The 19440-nt window shown below is 48.2% G+C and overlaps 1 protein-coding gene across 8 annotated transcripts in view; it reads left to right on the forward strand.

The window, feature by feature from the left end:
- The window catches only part of klhl22 (kelch-like family member 22), a 115180-nt gene extending 97488 nt beyond the window's left edge, over window positions 1-17692 (forward strand). For all 8 annotated transcript variants that reach the window (XM_072499207.1, XM_072499244.1, XM_072499217.1 and 5 more), the window contains 3 exons: window positions 6123-6315; window positions 14037-14270; window positions 14956-17692. In XM_072499207.1, coding sequence (XP_072355308.1) covers window positions 6123-6315; window positions 14037-14270; window positions 14956-15336 — 808 coding nt within the window. In that variant the 3' untranslated portion in view covers window positions 15337-17692. The remainder of the gene's footprint in view (window positions 1-6122; window positions 6316-14036; window positions 14271-14955) is intronic.
- The last annotated feature ends 1748 nt before the right edge of the window (window positions 17693-19440 follow it).

A 19440-nucleotide genomic window follows, 5' to 3' on the forward strand; every position in this document is an offset into this window, starting at 1 on the left:
AACCTGCTCCAGCTCTCCCTGTCCTGTATCAGAGGGAGCAGAATCTGTGTACGGTGAACCTGCTCCAGCTCTCCCTGTCCTGTATCACAGGGAACAGGGACTGTGTACAGTGAACCTGCTCCAGCTCCCCCTGTCCTGTATCTCAGGGAGCAGGGTCTGTGTACAGTGAACCTGCTCTAGCTCTCCCTGTCCTGTATCTCAGGGAGCAGAGTCTGTGTACAGTGAACCTGCTCCAGCTCTCTGTCCTGCATCACAGGGAGCAGAATCTGTGTACAGTGAACCTGCTCCAGCTCTCCCTGTCCTGTATCACAGGGAGCAGAGTCTGTGTAAAGTGAACCTGTTCCAGCTCTCCCTGTCCTGTATCACAGGGAGCAAAGTCTGTGTACTGTGAACCTGCTCCAGCTCTCCCTGTCCTGTATCACAGGGAGCAGAATCTGTGTACAGTTCACCTGCTCCAGCTCTCCCTGTCCTGTATCACAGGGAGCAGAGTCTGTGTACAGTGAACCTATTCCAGCTCTCCCTGTCCTGTATCACAGGGAGCAAAGTCTGTGTACTGTGAACCTGCTCCAGCTCTCCCTGTCCTGTATCTCAGGGAGCAGAGTCTGTGCATAGTGAACCTGCTCCAGCTCTCCCTGTCCTGTATCACAGGGAGCAGGGTCTGTGTACAGTGAACCTGCTCCAGCTCTCCCTGTCCTGTATCACAGGGAGCAGGGCCTGTGTACAGTGAAACTGCTCCAGCTCTCCCTGTCCTGTATCACAGGGAGCAGGGTCTGTGTACAGTGAACTTCCTCCAGCTCTCTCTGTCCTGTATCACAGGGAGCAGAATCTGTGTACAGTGAACCTGCTCCAGCTCTCCCTGTCCTGTATCATAGGGAGCAAGGTCTGTGTACGGTGACTCTGCTCCAGCTCTCCCTGTCCTGTATCACAGGGAGCAGGGTCTGTGCACGGTGAACCTGCTCCAGCTCTCTCTATCCAGTATCACAGGGAGCAGAGTCTGTGTACAGTGAACCTGCTCCAGCTCTCCCTGTCCTGTATCATAGGGAGCAAGGCCTGTGTACAGTGAACCTGCTCCAGCTCTCCCTGTCCTGTATCATAGGGAGCAAGGTCTGTGTACAGTGAACCTGCTCCAGCTCTCCCTGTCCTGTATCACAGGGAGCAGAATCTGTGTACAGTGAACCTGCTCCAGCTCTCCCTGTCCTGTATCATAGGGAGCAAGGTCTGTGTACGGTGACTCTGCTCCAGCTCTCCCTGTCCTGTATCACAGGGAGCAGAATCTGTGTACGGTGAACCTGCTCCAGCTCTCCCTGTCCTGTATCACAGGCAGCAGAGTCTGTGTACAGTGAACCTGCTCCAGCTCTCTCTGTCCTGTATCACAGGGAGCAGAGTCTGTGTACAGTGAACCTGCTCCAGCTCTCCCTGTCCTGTATCACAGGGAGCAGGGCCTGTGTACAGTGAAACTGCTCCAGCTCTCCCTGTCCTGTATCACAGGGAGCAGGGTCTGTGCACAGTGAACCTGCTCCAGCTCTCTCTGTCCTGTATCACAGGGAGCAGGGTCTGTGTACAGTGAACCTGCTCCAGCTCTCCCTGTCCTGTATCTCAGGGAGCAGAGTCTGTGTACAGTGAACCTGCTCCAGCTCTCCCTGTCCTGTATCTCGGGGTGCAGCGTTTGTGCACGGTGAACCTGCTCCAGCTCACCCTGTCCTGTATCACAGGGAGCAGGGTCTGTGTACAGTGAACCTGCTCCAGCTCACCCTGTCCTGTATATCAGGGAGCAGAATCTGTGTACGGTGAACCTGCTCCAGCTCTCCGTGTCCTGTATCGCAGGGAACAGGGACTGTGTACAGTGAACCTGCTCCAGCTCCCCCTGTCCTGTATCTCAGGGGGCAGTGTCTGTGTACAGTGAACCTGCTCCAGCTCTCCCTGTCCTGTATCTCAGGGAGCAAAGTCTGTGTACAGTGAACCTGCTCCAGCTCTCCCTGTCCTGTATCACAGGGAGCAGGGTCAGTGTACAGTGAACCTGCTCCAGCTCCCCCTGTCCTGTATATCAGGGAGCAGAGTCTGTGTACAGTGAACCTGCTCCAGCTCTCCCTGTCCTGTATCAGAGGGAGCAGAATCTGTGTACGGTGAACCTGCTCCAGCTCTCCCTGTCCTGTATCACAGGGAACAGGGACTGTGTACAGTGAACCTGCTCCAGCTCCCCCTGTCCTGTATCTCAGGGAGCAGGGTCTGTGTACAGTGAACCTGCTCTAGCTCTCCCTGTCCTGTATCTCAGGGAGCAGAGTCTGTGTACAGTGAACCTGCTCCAGCTCTCTGTCCTGCATCACAGGGAGCAGAATCTGTGTACAGTGAACCTGCTCCAGCTCTCCCTGTCCTGTATCACAGGGAGCAGAGTCTGTGTAAAGTGAACCTGTTCCAGCTCTCCCTGTCCTGTATCACAGGGAGCAAAGTCTGTGTACTGTGAACCTGCTCCAGCTCTCCCTGTCCTGTATCACAGGGAGCAGAATCTGTGTACAGTTCACCTGCTCCAGCTCTCCCTGTCCTGTATCACAGGGAGCAGAGTCTGTGTACAGTGGACCTATTCCAGCTCTCCCTGTCCTGTATCACAGGGAGCAAAGTCTGTGTACTGTGAACCTGCTCCAGCTCTCCCTGTCCTGTATCTCAGGGAGCAGAGTCTGTGCATAGTGAACCTGCTCCAGCTCTCCCTGTCCTGTATCACAGGGAGCAGGGTCTGTGTACAGTGAACCTGCTCCAGCTCTCCCTGTCCTGTATCACAGGGAGCAGGGCCTGTGTACAGTGAAACTGCTCCAGCTCTCCCTGTCCTGTATCACAGGGAGCAGGGTCTGTGTACAGTGAACTTCCTCCAGCTCTCTCTGTCCTGTATCACAGGGAGCAGAATCTGTGTACAGTGAACCTGCTCCAGCTCTCCCTGTCCTGTATCATAGGGAGCAAGGTCTGTGTACGGTGACTCTGCTCCAGCTCTCCCTGTCCTGTATCACAGGGAGCAGGGTCTGTGCACGGTGAACCTGCTCCAGCTCTCTCTATCCAGTATCACAGGGAGCAGAGTCTGTGTACAGTGAACCTGCTCCAGCTCTCCCTGTCCTGTATCATAGGGAGCAAGGCCTGTGTACAGTGAACCTGCTCCAGCTCTCCCTGTCCTGTATCATAGGGAGCAAGGTCTGTGTACAGTGAACCTGCTCCAGCTCTCCCTGTCCTGTATCACAGGGAGCAGAATCTGTGTACAGTGAACCTGCTCCAGCTCTCCCTGTCCTGTATCATAGGGAGCAAGGTCTGTGTACGGTGACTCTGCTCCAGCTCTCCCTGTCCTGTATCACAGGGAGCAGAATCTGTGTACGGTGAACCTGCTCCAGCTCTCCCTGTCCTGTATCACAGGCAGCAGAGTCTGTGTACAGTGAACCTGCTCCAGCTCTCTCTGTCCTGTATCACAGGGAGCAGAGTCTGTGTACAGTGAACCTGCTCCAGCTCTCCCTGTCCTGTATCACAGGGAGCAGGGCCTGTGTACAGTGAAACTGCTCCAGCTCTCCCTGTCCTGTATCACAGGGAGCAGGGTCTGTGTACAGTGAACTTCCTCCAGCTCTCTCTGTCCTGTATCACAGGGAGCAGAATCTGTGTACAGTGAACCTGCTCCAGCTCTCCCTGTCCTGTATCATAGGGAGCAAGGTCTGTGTACGGTGACTCTGCTCCAGCTCTCCCTGTCCTGTATCACAGGGAGCAGGGTCTGTGCACGGTGAACCTGCTCCAGCTCTCTCTATCCAGTATCACAGGGAGCAGAGTCTGTGTACAGTGAACCTGCTCCAGCTCTCCCTGTCCTGTATCATAGGGAGCAAGGCCTGTGTACAGTGAACCTGCTCCAGCTCTCCCTGTCCTGTATCATAGGGAGCAAGGTCTGTGTACAGTGAACCTGCTCCAGCTCTCCCTGTCCTGTATCACAGGGAGCAGAATCTGTGTACAGTGAACCTGCTCCAGCTCTCCCTGTCCTGTATCATAGGGAGCAAGGTCTGTGTACGGTGACTCTGCTCCAGCTCTCCCTGTCCTGTATCACAGGGAGCAGAATCTGTGTACGGTGAACCTGCTCCAGCTCTCCCTGTCCTGTATCACAGGCAGCAGAGTCTGTGTACAGTGAACCTGCTCCAGCTCTCTCTGTCCTGTATCACAGGGAGCAGAGTCTGTGTACAGTGAACCTGCTACAGCTCTCCCTGTCCTGTATCACAGGGAGCAGGGTCTGTGTACAGTGAACCTGCTCCAGCTCTCCCTGTCCTGTATCACAGGGAGCAGAATCTGTGTACAGTGAACCTGCTCCAGCTCTCCCTGTCCTGTATCATAGGGAGCAAGGTCTGTGTACAGTGACTCTGCTCCAGCTCTCCCTGTCCTGTATCTCAGGGAGCAGAATCTGTGTACAGTGAACCTGCTCCAGCTCTCCCTGTCCTGTATCACAGGGAGCAGAATCTGTGTACGGTGAACCTGCTCCAGCTCTCCCTGTCCTGTATCACAGGCAGCAGAGTCTGTGTACAGTGAACCTGCTCCAGCTCTCCCTGTCCTGTATCAGCGGGAGCAGAGTCTGTGTACAGTGAACCTGCTCCAGCTCTCCCTGTCCTGCATCACAGGGAGCAGCATCTGTGTACAGTGAACCTGCTCCAGCTCTCCCTGTCCTGTATCTCAGGGAGCAGGGTCTCTGTACAGTGAACCTGTTCCAGCTCTCCCTGTCCTGTATCACAGGGAGCAGAGTCTGTGTACAGTGAACCTGCTCCTGCTCTCCCTGTCCTGTATCTCAGGGAGCAGGGTCTGCATACAGTGAACCTGTTCCAGCTCTCCCTGTCCTGTATCACAGGGAGCAGGGTCTGCGTACAGTTAACCTGCTCCAGCTCTCCCTGTCCTGAATAACAGGGAGCAGATTCTGTGGGCCGGATTCTCTGGTAGCCGATGCCAAAATCGTGTTTGGTGATCGGCCGGAGAATCAATGTTCACGCCGAAATTGGGGCAGCGCAGCATTCGCAATGTTGACAGGGTGATGAAAGTTTGGTTAGTGCAATCTAGACTTATATTGTATCTTGCGCTGTTCGGAAAAATTCAGGGCAGGATTCTCCGACCACCGAAATCGCATTTGCCGATCGTCTGGAAAATCCATTTTTATGCCGGAATCGGGGGCGTTGCCATTTTCCCGATGCTCAGCCCCCTAAAAACGGCATACTCGAGTTCGCCCCATACTGTCGGGATGGCCTCAGAATGTCACCTGAGGCTCTCCCCGATGCTCCGCCCCCAAAGGACCGAATCCCTGACAGCGTAGTGCGTGTGTCCTCTCACATTTTGGGGACCTCGCATGGCGGCTGCGGCTTGTGTCCAGCACCGCCAGTCGGGGGGGATCCATTCCGCTGGCAGGGGTTGCTTCAGCTGGGGGGACTGGTGAGGGGTTATCTGGGGGTTGCAAGGTGGGTGACAAGTGGACGGTTTTTGGCAGTCTGGGTCCGCGCGCGACCAGCGCTATGTTGTACAGCACGGCCGCCGCAGGCCGCTGCTATGTGCATTGGCGGCCACAAACTCGGCAATTCTGCGTCCATATCGGCAGGTCTTTACGTGGTGCGCTGCTAACTCCCCGCCCAGCGGAGCATCGGTGCGGGGGTGCCACCGACGTTTTGGCCATAAGACCAGACGGATCTTGCAGACATAGCCGCAAAATCGGAGAATCTAGCCCTCAGTCTTTGCTGTGTGTCTTTCCCAACAGTCTGTAGAAAGCCCAGGGTTATTAGATCAGGAACAGCAGGAGTGGATTTGAGTTCCATCATTGTGCATTGCAGTAGAGTAGCAAGCCTACTTCAGCATTTTCGAGATTTCTGGTTTTTATCCTGTCATTACTCTTGTCACCAGTTTCAAATTTGTTTTTCTGTGTTGAAGTCGTGCTTTATCTGTTCTGTTGCAAGTATCTCTTTCTATTTATGTTGTTGGTTTGTATCTTAATAAAATTGACTTTGAAGAAGCAACATTTATCTCAGAGTGTGTGGGCTGCAATAATGTGGCTTTCCTGTTGTTTTAACTAGAATGTGGGGAGTTAGGCACTGTGGTTTGATTTCAGAGCAGTTTGCATTGGTTGCTTCGTCTCTTGTTTCAAGGTATGATCCGCGGCACAATAGGTGGACACGAATCCAGTCGCTGCAGCAGCCACATGCTGACCATTGTGTATGCGTGGTGGGCGAGCATCTATACGCCATAGGAGGCCGAGACTACCACCAGGAGTTAAACATGGTGGAACGCTATGACCCCCGGTCAAATACTTGGGAATATGTGGCACCACTAAAAAAAGAGGTACGTGCAAACTGACTCTGACAAATATTGGAAGCTTCAAATCCAGTCTGAGGTGAAATCAGCATTATCTTGCTTGCCACTTTACTTCACTAATACTGCAGTTTTTGATAGCATGGCAGACTGTTCTATTCCTGGGCACTCAGTAGTGTAATCGCAAACCGGGATGGGAGAGTATGTGCAGGAACAATCCAGGTTTACGTGTATAGCAGAAGATTATTAGGTTTCGGGTACTATGAATGGAAGATGACGACCAGAGCTGTATGTTTCTTAAAATACTTAATTTTTCAAATACTTCCACTTTCAACACAGGAAAATGTGAGGTGATACATTGAGGTAAAAAGAATAAGAGACAATACAAGCTAAATGGTACAACAACTGCATTTATATAATGCCTTTGACATACAATTTTGATGAGGGTGCAAGAAGCGAGGGGCTGTGGGAGGTGCAGAGTGTTTATGTACAGGACGTTTATGTACAGGACTGGTTAATTAATCTGTTGATGAACTATGTAAGATGCTGGGTGTTATAACTAGAAGCAGAGATTACAGGAGGCAGGATGTTATGTTAAACAAAAATTAAACCACTTTTAAGCCACAGTTGGAGTATTGTGTCCAATTCTGGGCTTTAGGATGGACATGAAAGCCTTGGAGAAGGTACCGATGAGATTTACTGAAATAGTTCCCAGGTCAAGGGATCAGAGTTATATAGAGGGACACGGGAAGCTGGGATTGTTGGAACAGATAAAACTAAGAAAAGATTTGATAGAAGTTTTTAAATTCTTGTCAGTTTTAGAGTAAGTAAATATAAAGAAAATATTTCCAACGGACGAAGTATCGATCACAGGACAGGTTATAGATTTAATGTTAGATTGGTATGGACCTGGAGCTGGTTGAACCTTTGGGGCAGCACGGTAGCACAGTGGTTAGCACAGTTGCTTCACAGCTCCAGGGTCCCAGGTTCGATTCCCAGCTTGGGTCACCATCTGTGCGGAGTCTGCACATCCTCCCCGTGTGTGCGTGGATTTCCTCCGCGTACTCTGGTTTCCTTCCACAGTCCAAAGATGTGCAGGTTAGGTGGATTGGCCATGATAAATTGCCCTCAGTGCCCCAAAAAAGGTTAGGTGAGGTTACTGGGTTACGGGGATAGGGTGGAGGCGTTGGCTGACGTAGGGTGCTCTTTCCAAGAGCCGGTGCAGACTCAATGGGCCGAATGGCCTCCTTCTGCACTGTAAATTCTATGAACCTGAGGTGAAAATTTCTATGTTGTTGAAATGACAAAAAAACTTTTTCTATGCATGAGTCATTCGGATTTGGAATGCACTGCCCGATAGGGAGATGGATACAGATTGAATTGTAGCCTTCAAAAAGAAATTGGATAAGTATTTGAAGGTAAAAATTCTAGAGATTTGGGGAAGGAGTGTGACTAACTGGATTGCTCTTCGAAAGAGCTGGCACAGATTTGTTGGCCCAATGGCCTCCTATGATGGACTACCGCATTCTTTGAATCTATGATTTGTTCCCCTGCAAAGAAGCTCTACTTTCCACTTCAGCTCTTAAAGTGGAGCTGACACAGTGGGGTAAGTGAACTCCCTGTGGAACATTTTCACTTCTCAGAACATCATAAGTTCTGAAGACCCATATACCCATCTAGGCTTAGTTCCTTGTACCACTGTATTCATAGCTCTTTAAACTTCCAATAGTTTTATCTTGTGATAAGTTTTGACCAAGAGCCAGTTTCCAGAATCAGGCCAAGTCCCCTATGAGTAGATCCTACATGCCAAAGTCCTTATTGAAGGCCATGATGGCACATTCTCCTGTGAAATATGGTAAACGTCACACTGCAAGTTACTACATTCAGGCTAAAATTAATGGTAGATTTATTTCTAAATAAAATGATTGCACTAAAGTAGAAAGACTCAGTAAGCAGCTATGGTGTGATTCCGCACTTAAACACAACTCACAAACTTTCAAAACAAAACCAAAGGGTTGAATTCTCCACTGCCCATCACTGGTAGCAGAGTTCCTGGTGCGACAGAGAAACCCATGTGGGGGAGGATAGGCGCCTGTTCCGGTCCCTCACTGGTGGCTGCATCAAGGTTCACATCCCAGGCCTAACGGGATAGGCAACGGATTCTCCACGCTTCTGGGCCAGGAGTCACACGGACGTGGATTGGTGCAAGTATTTGCCAGCTTGGCCCTGTCACGGTGCACCTCGCTGTGGGCCAAGGAGGGAAGTATTTAAGGTAGGTGTCCCCAAAGTCCATCGGAGGGCCCCCTCCCTCCCCACAATGCAATTCCTGCCTAGCTCCCCCCCCCCCCCATTAAAGATTCCCCCCAGCAGATACCTCCCACATCAGAGAATCCCCCCATAACCGGGAACCCCCCCTATATCAGAGAACCCCCCATAAAAGGGAACCCTCCATAGCATAAACCCCCATATAACAGGGAAACCCCCATAGCAGAAAATCCCCCTCCACAGCAGAGAACCCCCCACATCAGGCATTCCCTAACCACAACGTTTACAAACATCTAGGAGTTAAATGCTTTCACTTCTGCTCTTTCTCAGCAGAAAGCACCCAACTGATTTTGATGTGATGATGACCTGTCAATCATAGCTAGATGTTTATAAACAATACGGTTAGGTTCAAAGCAGGCTACCTGAGATGCGTTCAAGCGTGAAGGGGATGAAAATAAACAATTCAGACACCTGATTATCTGGAAGCTGTCAATTTTGGCTATTAAAAAGTATTTCCCTTTGAAGTGAAGAGAAGCCTTGCAGATCAAAGGCTCCGAGAGGGTTTAGAACCTTGTGATGTGGTTTTCGCTTTCTATGAAGCAATAGCTGCTGCATTCTAGACATCTGTCTGATGCAGCAGGTGTAAGGATATTTTTTCACTGTTTCTGCCCGGATGCTCTTTGGCTCCCAGACAGGGGTGACTGATGGGGAGGGGCGTTCTCTGCAATAAGGGGCTTCTGTTATGGGTGGTCTCTCTGTTATATATGGATTCTCTGTTTTGGGGGGTTCACTGATATTGGGGATTCTCTGATATGGGTGGGTTCTCTGCCTCCCTGCCAGCTGAATGCCTCCCCCCACCCGAAAAGTGAGAGGACACATGACCCACGCCATCAGGGACTCGGCCCATTGGGGGAAGAGCATCAGGGGAGGGCCTCAGATGACGTCCTGAGGCCGCCCCGATGGTGTGCGGCGTACCCCTAGAGTATGCTGTTTTTGAGGGGCGGAGCATTGGGAAAATGGCGCCGCCCCCGATTCAGGCATTAAAATGGATTCGCCAGCCAAAATGTTTTGTTGTTTTATTCTGTAGCTTTGACAGTATCTCCGGGGACTTTGTAGGGCTCATCCCACATGAATCTCCTTTTACAAACCTTTGCTTAAGGCAGTATGGTTGCGCAGTGGTTAGCACTGCTGCCTTGCGGCTCTGAGGACCCAGGTTCGATCCCGGCCCGGAGTCACTCTCTGTGTGTAGTTTGTACATTCTCCCCATGTCTGTGTGGGTCTCACCCCCACAACCCAAAGATGTGCAGAGTAGGTGAATTGGCCATGCTAAATTGCCCCTTAATTGGAAAAAAACCTAATTGGGTACTCTTAAATTATTTAGAAAAACTTGTTTGCTTGAAACAGTATGAAGGATAGAACTTGAGATTAGACAGCTCATCAGATAGATTTCTGATTTTATCTTGATGTTAAACAGGCTCATTAGATCAAACCCATTCAGGTTAATTACTCCTAAACATGTAAGCAGATACAGTGCAAGTGGTTATCTCATGGCCATTGAATGGCCCTTTTGCTGTTGCCATTTGATTGTCCTTAGAAAAAAGCTGAAACATTGTTCAGGCTAAAACCAAAAGATTTATTTACAAGCATGATAATTATTCATAAATAAAAACTAGTGATGCAATATGTGACTTAAACAACTCATAAGCTGTTTCAGCACTTAAGAAAATGAATTTTATATCCTTCATTTGGTTTCTAGACTTGTATATATTGTCATGAACAGAATAGATTTGTTCTCTTGCTGTTGTAATCAGTATGTTTTGTATGGAAAGAGCTGTGTCTTTTACCATTGGAGTGTGTTTTTCAGTTAAATAATTCAGTAGCTTTCATGAGTTTAAAAATAATAAAGGTTATTTATTCTCACGCACTTACCCTGAATTAATATGCCACACAGTAAGTCACACACATTCTCAGAGACAAAGAATGGATATGGAAAAAGATAGCGCATGTTTACAAAATACTGTTAATTCAGGGCGCAATCTTCCAACCATGCTGCGCCCGGAAAAACAGCTCACTGCGGCGCAGAATGGCCGGTGAAAGCCGGGAGACCCCGCACCCGGATCTACCCAGCTTGCAGCACCTTGCACGATTCAACCCAATCTCACGAGACATTGCAAGGGGAATCCAGCCCACAATGGGCAGGATCAGCTTTTGGCAAATCTGCATAATAGAGCGAGGTGGTAAACCTTACACTAATGTGCAGATTCCCGAGGTACCTGAGGCTTGGGGATTCAATCCCTTCGCTTCGGGAACCTTGGGCGAGGACTGTTTGGTACTGGTCCCCACTAGGGGACCAGACGAAACAGCACTCGTGGGGTCTCCAAGGGGATCAGAAGCCCCCCGCTGCATGCCCTTTGGGCAGGGTGTTACCCTGGCACTACTGGTGCCACCTGGGTGCCCTGGTAGTGCCAGCCTAGCACCCTGGCAGTGCCATCAAGGCGTTCAGGCGGGGGGGGGGGGGGGGGGAGGTCGGGGATTTTTTTATTGGCCTCTGAGATCTCTCGCTACAATGGGGAGTTCAAGCAAATGGCGCTCTTCATTGCAAAAAATGGGGCTATGTGCAGCCTCGGCCGCGCAGTCCCCTTTTAGGCTCCTTAATGAAAATGAGTCGCATTGGATAGCCACGTGTCTATCGGCACTCGCTTGGGGACTTTGTGCCCTTTTGGGAAGATATTACAATGGAATCCCACATGGCAGAGCTGTGGTTTCTTGAAAGAATTTGATGATTTAATGTTGAAGTGAGTGCCTTGTAAAGCAAAGCAAAGGGCTCACAGCAGTTTCAAGGTTTTTTACAGTAAATTATTTGGAGGTTGGTTCTCAGTTGAATTTTGAAACTAGAATAGGGTAAGTACTCTGGTTGCTTGATAATTTGCAGCTAATTTCAGATTATGGTTTTCCGACTGGATGATCCTTAAAAGGCAAAGATGATGCAGCCTTTTCTGCAGCTGTTTTCTTGTTGGTGTTCTTCAGGAGTCTTCCCTGAACTTTCTCAGTCATAGAATCATGTAGCGCAGTAAATGGCCCTTCGGCCCATTGCGCCTGCACTGGTCAAAAACAACCACCTAACCATTCTAATCCCACTTCCCAGCACTTGGCCCAGTGCCTTGCATGCCCTGGGATGGCATATACACACCTAAATGCTTTTTAAATGTTATGAGGGTCTTTGCCTCCATCACCATTTCAGGCAGTGAACTCCCAACACCTTCCACGTAAAAACGTTTTTCCTCACATCCCCTGGTCATTGATCCTCCAGCAAGGGGAAACGTTTCTTCCTGTCTCCTCTCTCTATGTCCCTCATAATTTTATACATCTCAATCATTCCCCCCCCCCCCCCCCCCTCAGTCTCCTGTGCTCCAAGGAAAACAATCCAAGTCTATCCAATCTCTCTTTATAACTAAAACTCTCCAGCCCAGCCCTAGTAAATCTTCTCTGCACTCCTTACAATGCTTTTGCATCCTATGATGTGGATTCCAGAACTGCACACAATACTCTAGCTGTGGCCTAACCAACAATTTATTCAGTTCCAGCATAACCATCTGCTCTTAAACTCTGTGTCTCGGCTAATAAAGGCAAATATATCATATGCCATCTTAACCACTGTGTCCACCTGCTCTGCTACCTTAAGGAGCCAGTGTACATGCCAACCAAGGTCCCTCTGATCCTCGATGCTTCCCAGGGTCCTGCTATTTATCATGTATTCCCTTGCCTTGTTTGCCCTGTCCAAGTGCATCACCTCACACTTTCCGGATTGAATTCCATTTGCCACTGATCAGCCCATCTGACCAGACCATCTATATAATAATCTATATTATTGTCACAAGTAGGCTTACATTAACACTGCAATGAACTTACTGTGAAAATCCCCTAGTCGCCACACAACAGCGCCTGTTCTGGTACATGGAGGGAGAATTCAGAATGTTCAGTTCACCTAACAAACACGTCTTTTTGGGACTTGTGGGAGGAAACCCACGCAGACACGGGGAGAACGTGCAGACTCCGTACAGACAGTGGCTCAAACCGGGAATCTAACCCGGGTCCCCATCCTCCTGTAATCAAAGGCTATCCTCACTATTTACCACCCCACCAATTTTTTTATCATCCGCAATCTTAGTAATCAACCCTTCTACATTATCTAAACCATACTTTCGATAAAGCACGTTATCTCAAGCCGGTTTTGATCCCACCATCACAGCAGAATGGTTTGGAAGTCCAAAGCATCACTACACAAAAATAGGAGATAGATGGTGCTGTTTCATACTTTTTAGAAAATAAATTTAGAGTACCCAATTATTTTTTTTCCAATTAAGGGGCAATTTGACATTTTCAATCCACCTGCACTGCACATCTTTTTGGGCTGTGAGGGAGAAACCCACGCAAACTCGGGGAGAATGCGCAAACTCCGCACGGCCAGTGACCCAGAGCCCGGATCGAACCTGGGACCTCGGCGCCGTGAGGCAGCAGTGCTAACAACTGCGCCACCGTGCTGCCTTTTGGTCTTTCATACTTTAATTTGTAGATAAACTGGTCTCATCAGCTTTCTTTTGTTAAATTGCAAAACATAGAATCGAGGAGCCCGCTGACCTTGAGTAAGCTTTGAATTTGGTGTGAATTTCAGATAACATTCGTCTTGGGAAATCCATTCAAGGGAAAGCCCCCACCCATGGTTATTCAATCTGGAACTTTTAGAAGTTTGATAGTCTGTGTTGAATAAGCTCAACAATTCATCAGGATCCATTTTAAACAAATAAAAGACAGTTCCAGAAGCTTCAATATGAGCTCAGACCTTGTACAAAGTTATGAATATGACATGCCTTTACTGGGAATGATCATATTAACTTTACAAAGAATATCACCTTGCAATACTTCATGAATGGTAAAGCTTTGGAGGATAGTGAATCAGTTGCCAACTGGTTATACAGGAATTCAGTCAGAGATCTGGGAATGTGCTGCTAGTCCTCTGGGAGAGTTATGCTGAGGAGATGGGAAGCATAAATAAGAATGGGAAGCTATGCCGAGTAATGAGCAGTCAGTAATCATAGAATCTACAGTGCAGAAGGAGGCTATTCGGCCCATCGAGTGCATCGGCTCTTGGAAAGAGCACCCTACTTCAGCCCACGCCTCCACCCTAACCCCGTAACCCCAACTAACCTTTTTTGGACACTAAGGGCAATTTATCATGGCCAATCCTAACCTAACATGCACATCTTTGGACTGTGGGAGGAAACCAGAGCACCCGGAGGAAACCCACACAGACACAAGGAGAACGTGAAAGTAATGAGTAGTGCTTTTTCTTGTGAGCATGATACTTGTGAACAGGTTTGTGTGAGGCTGTTGAAGGATCCAGCATAAATGCAGCAAAATAAAATTATTGATCATTTTATTATTTTTATGTTGCACGTAACCCTGGTGTCCATCTTCTATTCAACCAGGTGTATGCCCATGCTGGAGCAGCACACACAGGGAAGATATACATAGCCTGTGGAAGAAGCGGTAGAAATTACTTGAAGGAGCTCCATTGTTACGATCCAGAGGCAAACCAATGGGAAATGAAGGCCAGTGCCCCTGTGGAACGGGCCTGGCATGGAATGGCTGTGGTGCGAGGCCAGCTTTACCTACTTGGTGGCAGCAACAATGCCAATGGATACAGGCAGGACGTCATGGAGGTGAGCTGAGTAAAGTTTCCCCTTTCGGAGTTCTTTCTCCTCACCACCTGATCAGCCTAGGTGAAAGGTTTGAGTGTCAGAGATTTACAGTATGAATCCAAGTATCATTGGCAGGGATAGGTTCAAAACTGACAATTTAGCATCTGGAACAAGTCACAGATGACAAAAGCTGCTTCGTTTACATGATGAGGGTGCTTTTGACTTGCTCGTCCCTAATTTTAATTGCTCCACCAGATAGTTGTGCCTTTAACTGCATAGATCTTAGGCACTAGAATTCCCTCTCTAAGCCTCTCTGTCATTTTACACCCCTCTCTTGCTTTAAGATGCTCCATAAAGCCTGTCCTAATAGCCGTTTATGTGACTCGCTGTGAAATTTTCTGTGAAGCACCTTGGGGCATTTTGCTACATTAAAAGCACCATGTAAATACAAGTTATTGTTGCTAAGTTGTGTCCCTTGCTGACACATTGGGCCTGGGTGTGGCCACCAACTAGCTTGGCACGTTGCTTGGCTCAGACTGCCACCAGTCCTCAGGAACTGAGCATCTTGGTTACTTTGAAATTACATGTGTGACTTCAGGAGTATTAGCTTGTAATGTGTTACACTGACCGATGTATCCTGCTTCCTCATACCTATAGGTGCCACCCTTGCCAATCTTTCAATGCTTTTCTTCTTCTGTTTGTGAAGGTTTCCTGTTACAGCCCCGAGCGGGACCAGTGGTCAACAGTGTCCGAAATGCCCTTTGGCCATGGGGAGCCGGGAATTGCTGTCTTGGACGATAAAATCTACATCTTGGGCGGGAGGTCACATGACCGCTACACACGCACGGAATATGTCCACATATACAACGTGGCGGAAGGATGCTGGGAGGAAGCGCCCAATATTGAATGTGCCAATTCTGGGATGTCCTGCTGTGTTCTGACTCTCCCAAGACAGCTGGTTGAGGACTGGGGGAATCAGACACCTCAAAAACGTGCCCAGCGTGCTTGCCGTCGCCGCCGTGCCTACATGCTTCCCGAAGTGGTTGGGCTTTCCGACTTTGAGGAGTTTAGCTCCAGTGAGGACTGAACTTTGGATAAATAGATGGGATTGTCAAAAATTCTGTTCCTAACATGGCACATCCTGTGGATATTCACCTTCTCCCTTTTATTTCTTTTACATATTCTCAACCTTGTTCCTGAAGGTTCTGCTTCGTTGGGCACTAGGGAGGGAGTTGCAGAGGTGTCACATGAACAGAGTTTCTCCCCGCCTCCCCCACATTACCTCGTCCAAGTGGTCATTCTTCAGCAGACGAGCCTGAACAGCGTGCCTTGATAGATTGTGGGACGTGGGAGGCCATTGCATTTAAATCTGATCCAGTCATCATGCTGAAGTTTATACTCTCTCCAGGGTGCATGCTGACAGCCTCATTATTCGTCCCAGCCTGAGGCCACTGAGGTGAGATATAACCATCCAAACTGAGAATTGCCAGCTCAGCACAGCAACCGGAATCAAACCTAGGACTGTATGATTTACATTACTTAGAACTACATCAGAACATTATTGGGGAACTTTATTCCATCGGTTGAAGGTGGCTATTTTTTGTTCCCTGTTATCTCATGGCAAGTTCAGCTGTAAGCTAGGCAACAAATCCCCATCATTCTCTCTCTGCATCCTCCCCTATTATAACCTCTGTCCCCTTTCAGTCCCATTTAACAATATTACAATATTGCTTTGATAGTTCTCGTGTGAATAGGAGCTCAGAATCTTATCTCTCCACTTTCACTTTGTTGAAATTAATACTCATTCCATTTTCTCTTATTTTTTCCCAGGACCCTAGAATCGTGTATCTCCTCCCCCGTCCCCCCTTTCTCATTCTCCTACACTTCATACTACAAAGAAAACTGAGCTTGGTATCACAATGGCACTCTCACTTCTGAATTAAACTGGCACTTTGTGTTGTACAGCGGAAGCGCTGCATTGACAGAGATGCTGTCTTTCAGATGAGAATAAACCAAGGCGCTGTCTGCGCTTTCAAGAGAAAATAATCTGTTCACCAGAGAGGTGGCTGTAAAAGATCCCGTGGTACTATTTTGAAGAGTAAGGTTGTCCATGGCATCCAGGCCAATATTTGCTTCTGCAGCCAACATCTAAAACTGATGATCTGACCATTCTTATCACATTAGTTTGTGGAATCTTGCTATGCTCAAATTGGCTGCCAAGTTTCCTACATTTCAATGGTGCACTTCACAAATACTTCATTGGCTGTAAAGTGCTTTGGAGCAGTCTGAGGTGCAAGTCTTTATTTAACTGATTTCATCGTTACACACTATTTCATGCTTTCCTTCACTCAGATCTGCAATGTGCACCTTGTTTTTTTCTCAACAGATTCACAGTGATGAGATTGCTTGTACATGGTCAATGTTTACAAGATCCAATTTTCCTGCCCTGGTCCAAAAAAATTAAAGAGCATTCTAATTGACCTTAATGTTCATCTTCTGCGTGCACAATTGTGGACATGGAGTAACTCGCATCCTCTTAATACTGTACGTCTTCCTTTGGCTCAGCATCCACTTTCCTTGCTTCTGTGAAGTGCCTTGGGATATGTATCCACATTCAAGGTGCTATATAAATGCAAGATGCTGATGAAGTGATTATTATATGTTTAATTTATTGACAAGTTTTAAGGGGCATAAAGTGCTTATGTTCCGTCCATGCATGGTTAACTTTTTAAAGTCTGTACAATCCATGAGCTATCCCATGGGAGATCCGCTTGTATTGTTTTTCCACATTCCCCTACACGCATGTCAACTCTCTCGTACTCTTTACGGTGGCAAGATTTGAGGTTCATCTCACTTAAATGTGCTCCAAGCCAAGTTTGGGAGGTGACTTGACAAGTAAGCTATTAGCCACTCGTAAAGGTAGATTGATTTACATCAAGAATTGTCTGACCAGATAAACAACAGGGGCTTTTGTTAAAATCTAAATTGGTCCAAAGATTCAGGCAAAGAACTATAAGTGAGAAAAGCTTGCATGGATCTGGGAAGAATGAGGAGGCCTGTGTGTGTTTTTGAAAATGCATGTTATTTGTTTGGAAAGAGCTTGTTAAATGTGTGAAGTCAGATTTATCGAAGATTAATCAGCTGGTGATGTCATGAATATAATTGGAAAAGATGTTTTATAGAATTCTTCAAATCATGAAGCTATTGGTGTGTTGATAGTGAGTGAAATTTACTCTCAATTTTACAGAGCTTCGAAGTTTCACACATTAGAAACACCATTCATTGTTTTTAAAATGTAACCTACTCTGCTGTAATACAATAAACATAACTTTTTAATGTTTACGTGGACTTTCAATCTGCCTCACTTTGTGATACTTAAACTGACTCACAATATTATCTTGATGCAAATGTATCCAAATAAACAGCTTTATCTCACAAGGAAATCTATTTGTTTGTCTCTAAAAATGTTTAAACTCCAAGAATGGGGTTGTGTGGCATTACTGGGATCCTCAGGCAGGTCTCTGATCCACTTGCAGGTTTGGAGAAACTTTATCATGGGTTTCAATTGTCAAAGATTAACATCTCTGTTCTTGTGAGATACAGGCCGACTTCCACAGGCTCAGCCTAGTTTACCCAAAATCAGGAACTCCCTTCAGTTATGGGGTAACATGAACCTGGCGGAAGGGCATTGTGGGAGCCGAGGAGGTGAGTAGCCAACTTTGCTCAAAAAGTGGTCGGTGATGGGGGGACACGACCCTCCACTGGGGTGGGTCGCAATAGAGGGGTGGAGCGGGAGGCACTGGGGGGCATCCGCTCGCAGCACCACCATGCTTACCCCTGGATCATTCCCCATTCCGGGGGCAACCCTTGTCCCTACCCGTCTACCTCAACGATTACCCATAAACCCCACCGATTGCCAAGGCCTCGGGCCATGCAGCTGAAGGATATTGCTAATAGGGAATTGGCAATCGTGGTTAAGTGAGCATTTCACACAACCCAAGTGGATTCCCGTGGGTGGGCAGGCCATGTACCATGTGGGAATCATTGTCTAGCATCCCAATCATACCTTGATGCCTGGACACAGTGCTTGAACACTGCGGGAGGCAACACCACACATGCAGCAGCCAACATCCGAACACCCAGGGGCTGGGACACAGCTCCGGGACATGTCCACAACCAGAGGGTGGGTGAGTGCCATGGGAGGGAGATGCCTCGAGATGGGCCAAGGGGTCGAAGGTCAGCCCGCATTGCAGAAGAAAGTGACAGAGGTGAATTAATAGTTGTGCACAAGCGATTTAATGTGTTTTACAATTTCCTGGGAAGTTCACACTTCCATTGGGCAACTACCCTGCAATGGGAACCAACCGAAACACCGATTTAAATTGCAAACTATCTTACAGGAATAGTTATCCGGGAAAAGTTCAAGGAATTAAAACCACTCTGAACTCCTGGGTTTAGTACTGAAACCCCCACCCCAAACCCCTATGGGAGTCCTCACCACCCTGTGCGACTCCCCCCTCCTTCCCCCCCACCCCAACACACCCCCATCCCTGACCAACCAACTGAACACTAACCCCCTCCTGACTAACACAGCATCCCCTGCCGCTGCACCCCACCACCACCCAATCCTACCCGCTACTCAGACAAACCTACTTTCTCCCTGGCTTGAAAGTGACTGGACCTTTAAACTTACCTGCCTTATGTAACTGCCAGGGTGGCATTCTGCCCAGAGCCCAAACACCCAGGGGCCCCTGATTGCCTGAGGACCCCACCCCCGACACGTGTCGATACGCTTGGTCCCCATTTACAGAGACTAGTACTAATCAGCGCTCGCTCAGGGTCTCTGAGGCGCAGGGGTTAGATCCTGCGCCTTGGGTAACTTTGGCTAGTCCATATTAAAAAAGTGATGCTTACTGCAACACTTGAATATGCAAATTCACCTGATCTACATAAGAACTAGGAGCAGGAGTAGGCATCTGGCCCCTTGAGCCTGCTCCACCATTCAATGAGATCATGGCTGATCTTTTGTGGACTCAGCTCCACTTTCCGGCCCGAACACCATAACCCTTAATCCCTTTATTCTTCAAAAAAGTATCTATCTTTATCTTAAAAACATTTAATGAAGGAGCCTCTACTGCTTCACTGGGCAAGGAATTCCATAGATTCACAACCCTTCGGGTGAAGAAGTTCC

The sequence above is a fragment of the Scyliorhinus torazame genome, chromosome 1 (genome assembly GCF_047496885.1).
Source record: "Scyliorhinus torazame isolate Kashiwa2021f chromosome 1, sScyTor2.1, whole genome shotgun sequence".
Classification (NCBI taxonomy): domain Eukaryota; kingdom Metazoa; phylum Chordata; class Chondrichthyes; order Carcharhiniformes; family Scyliorhinidae; genus Scyliorhinus; species Scyliorhinus torazame.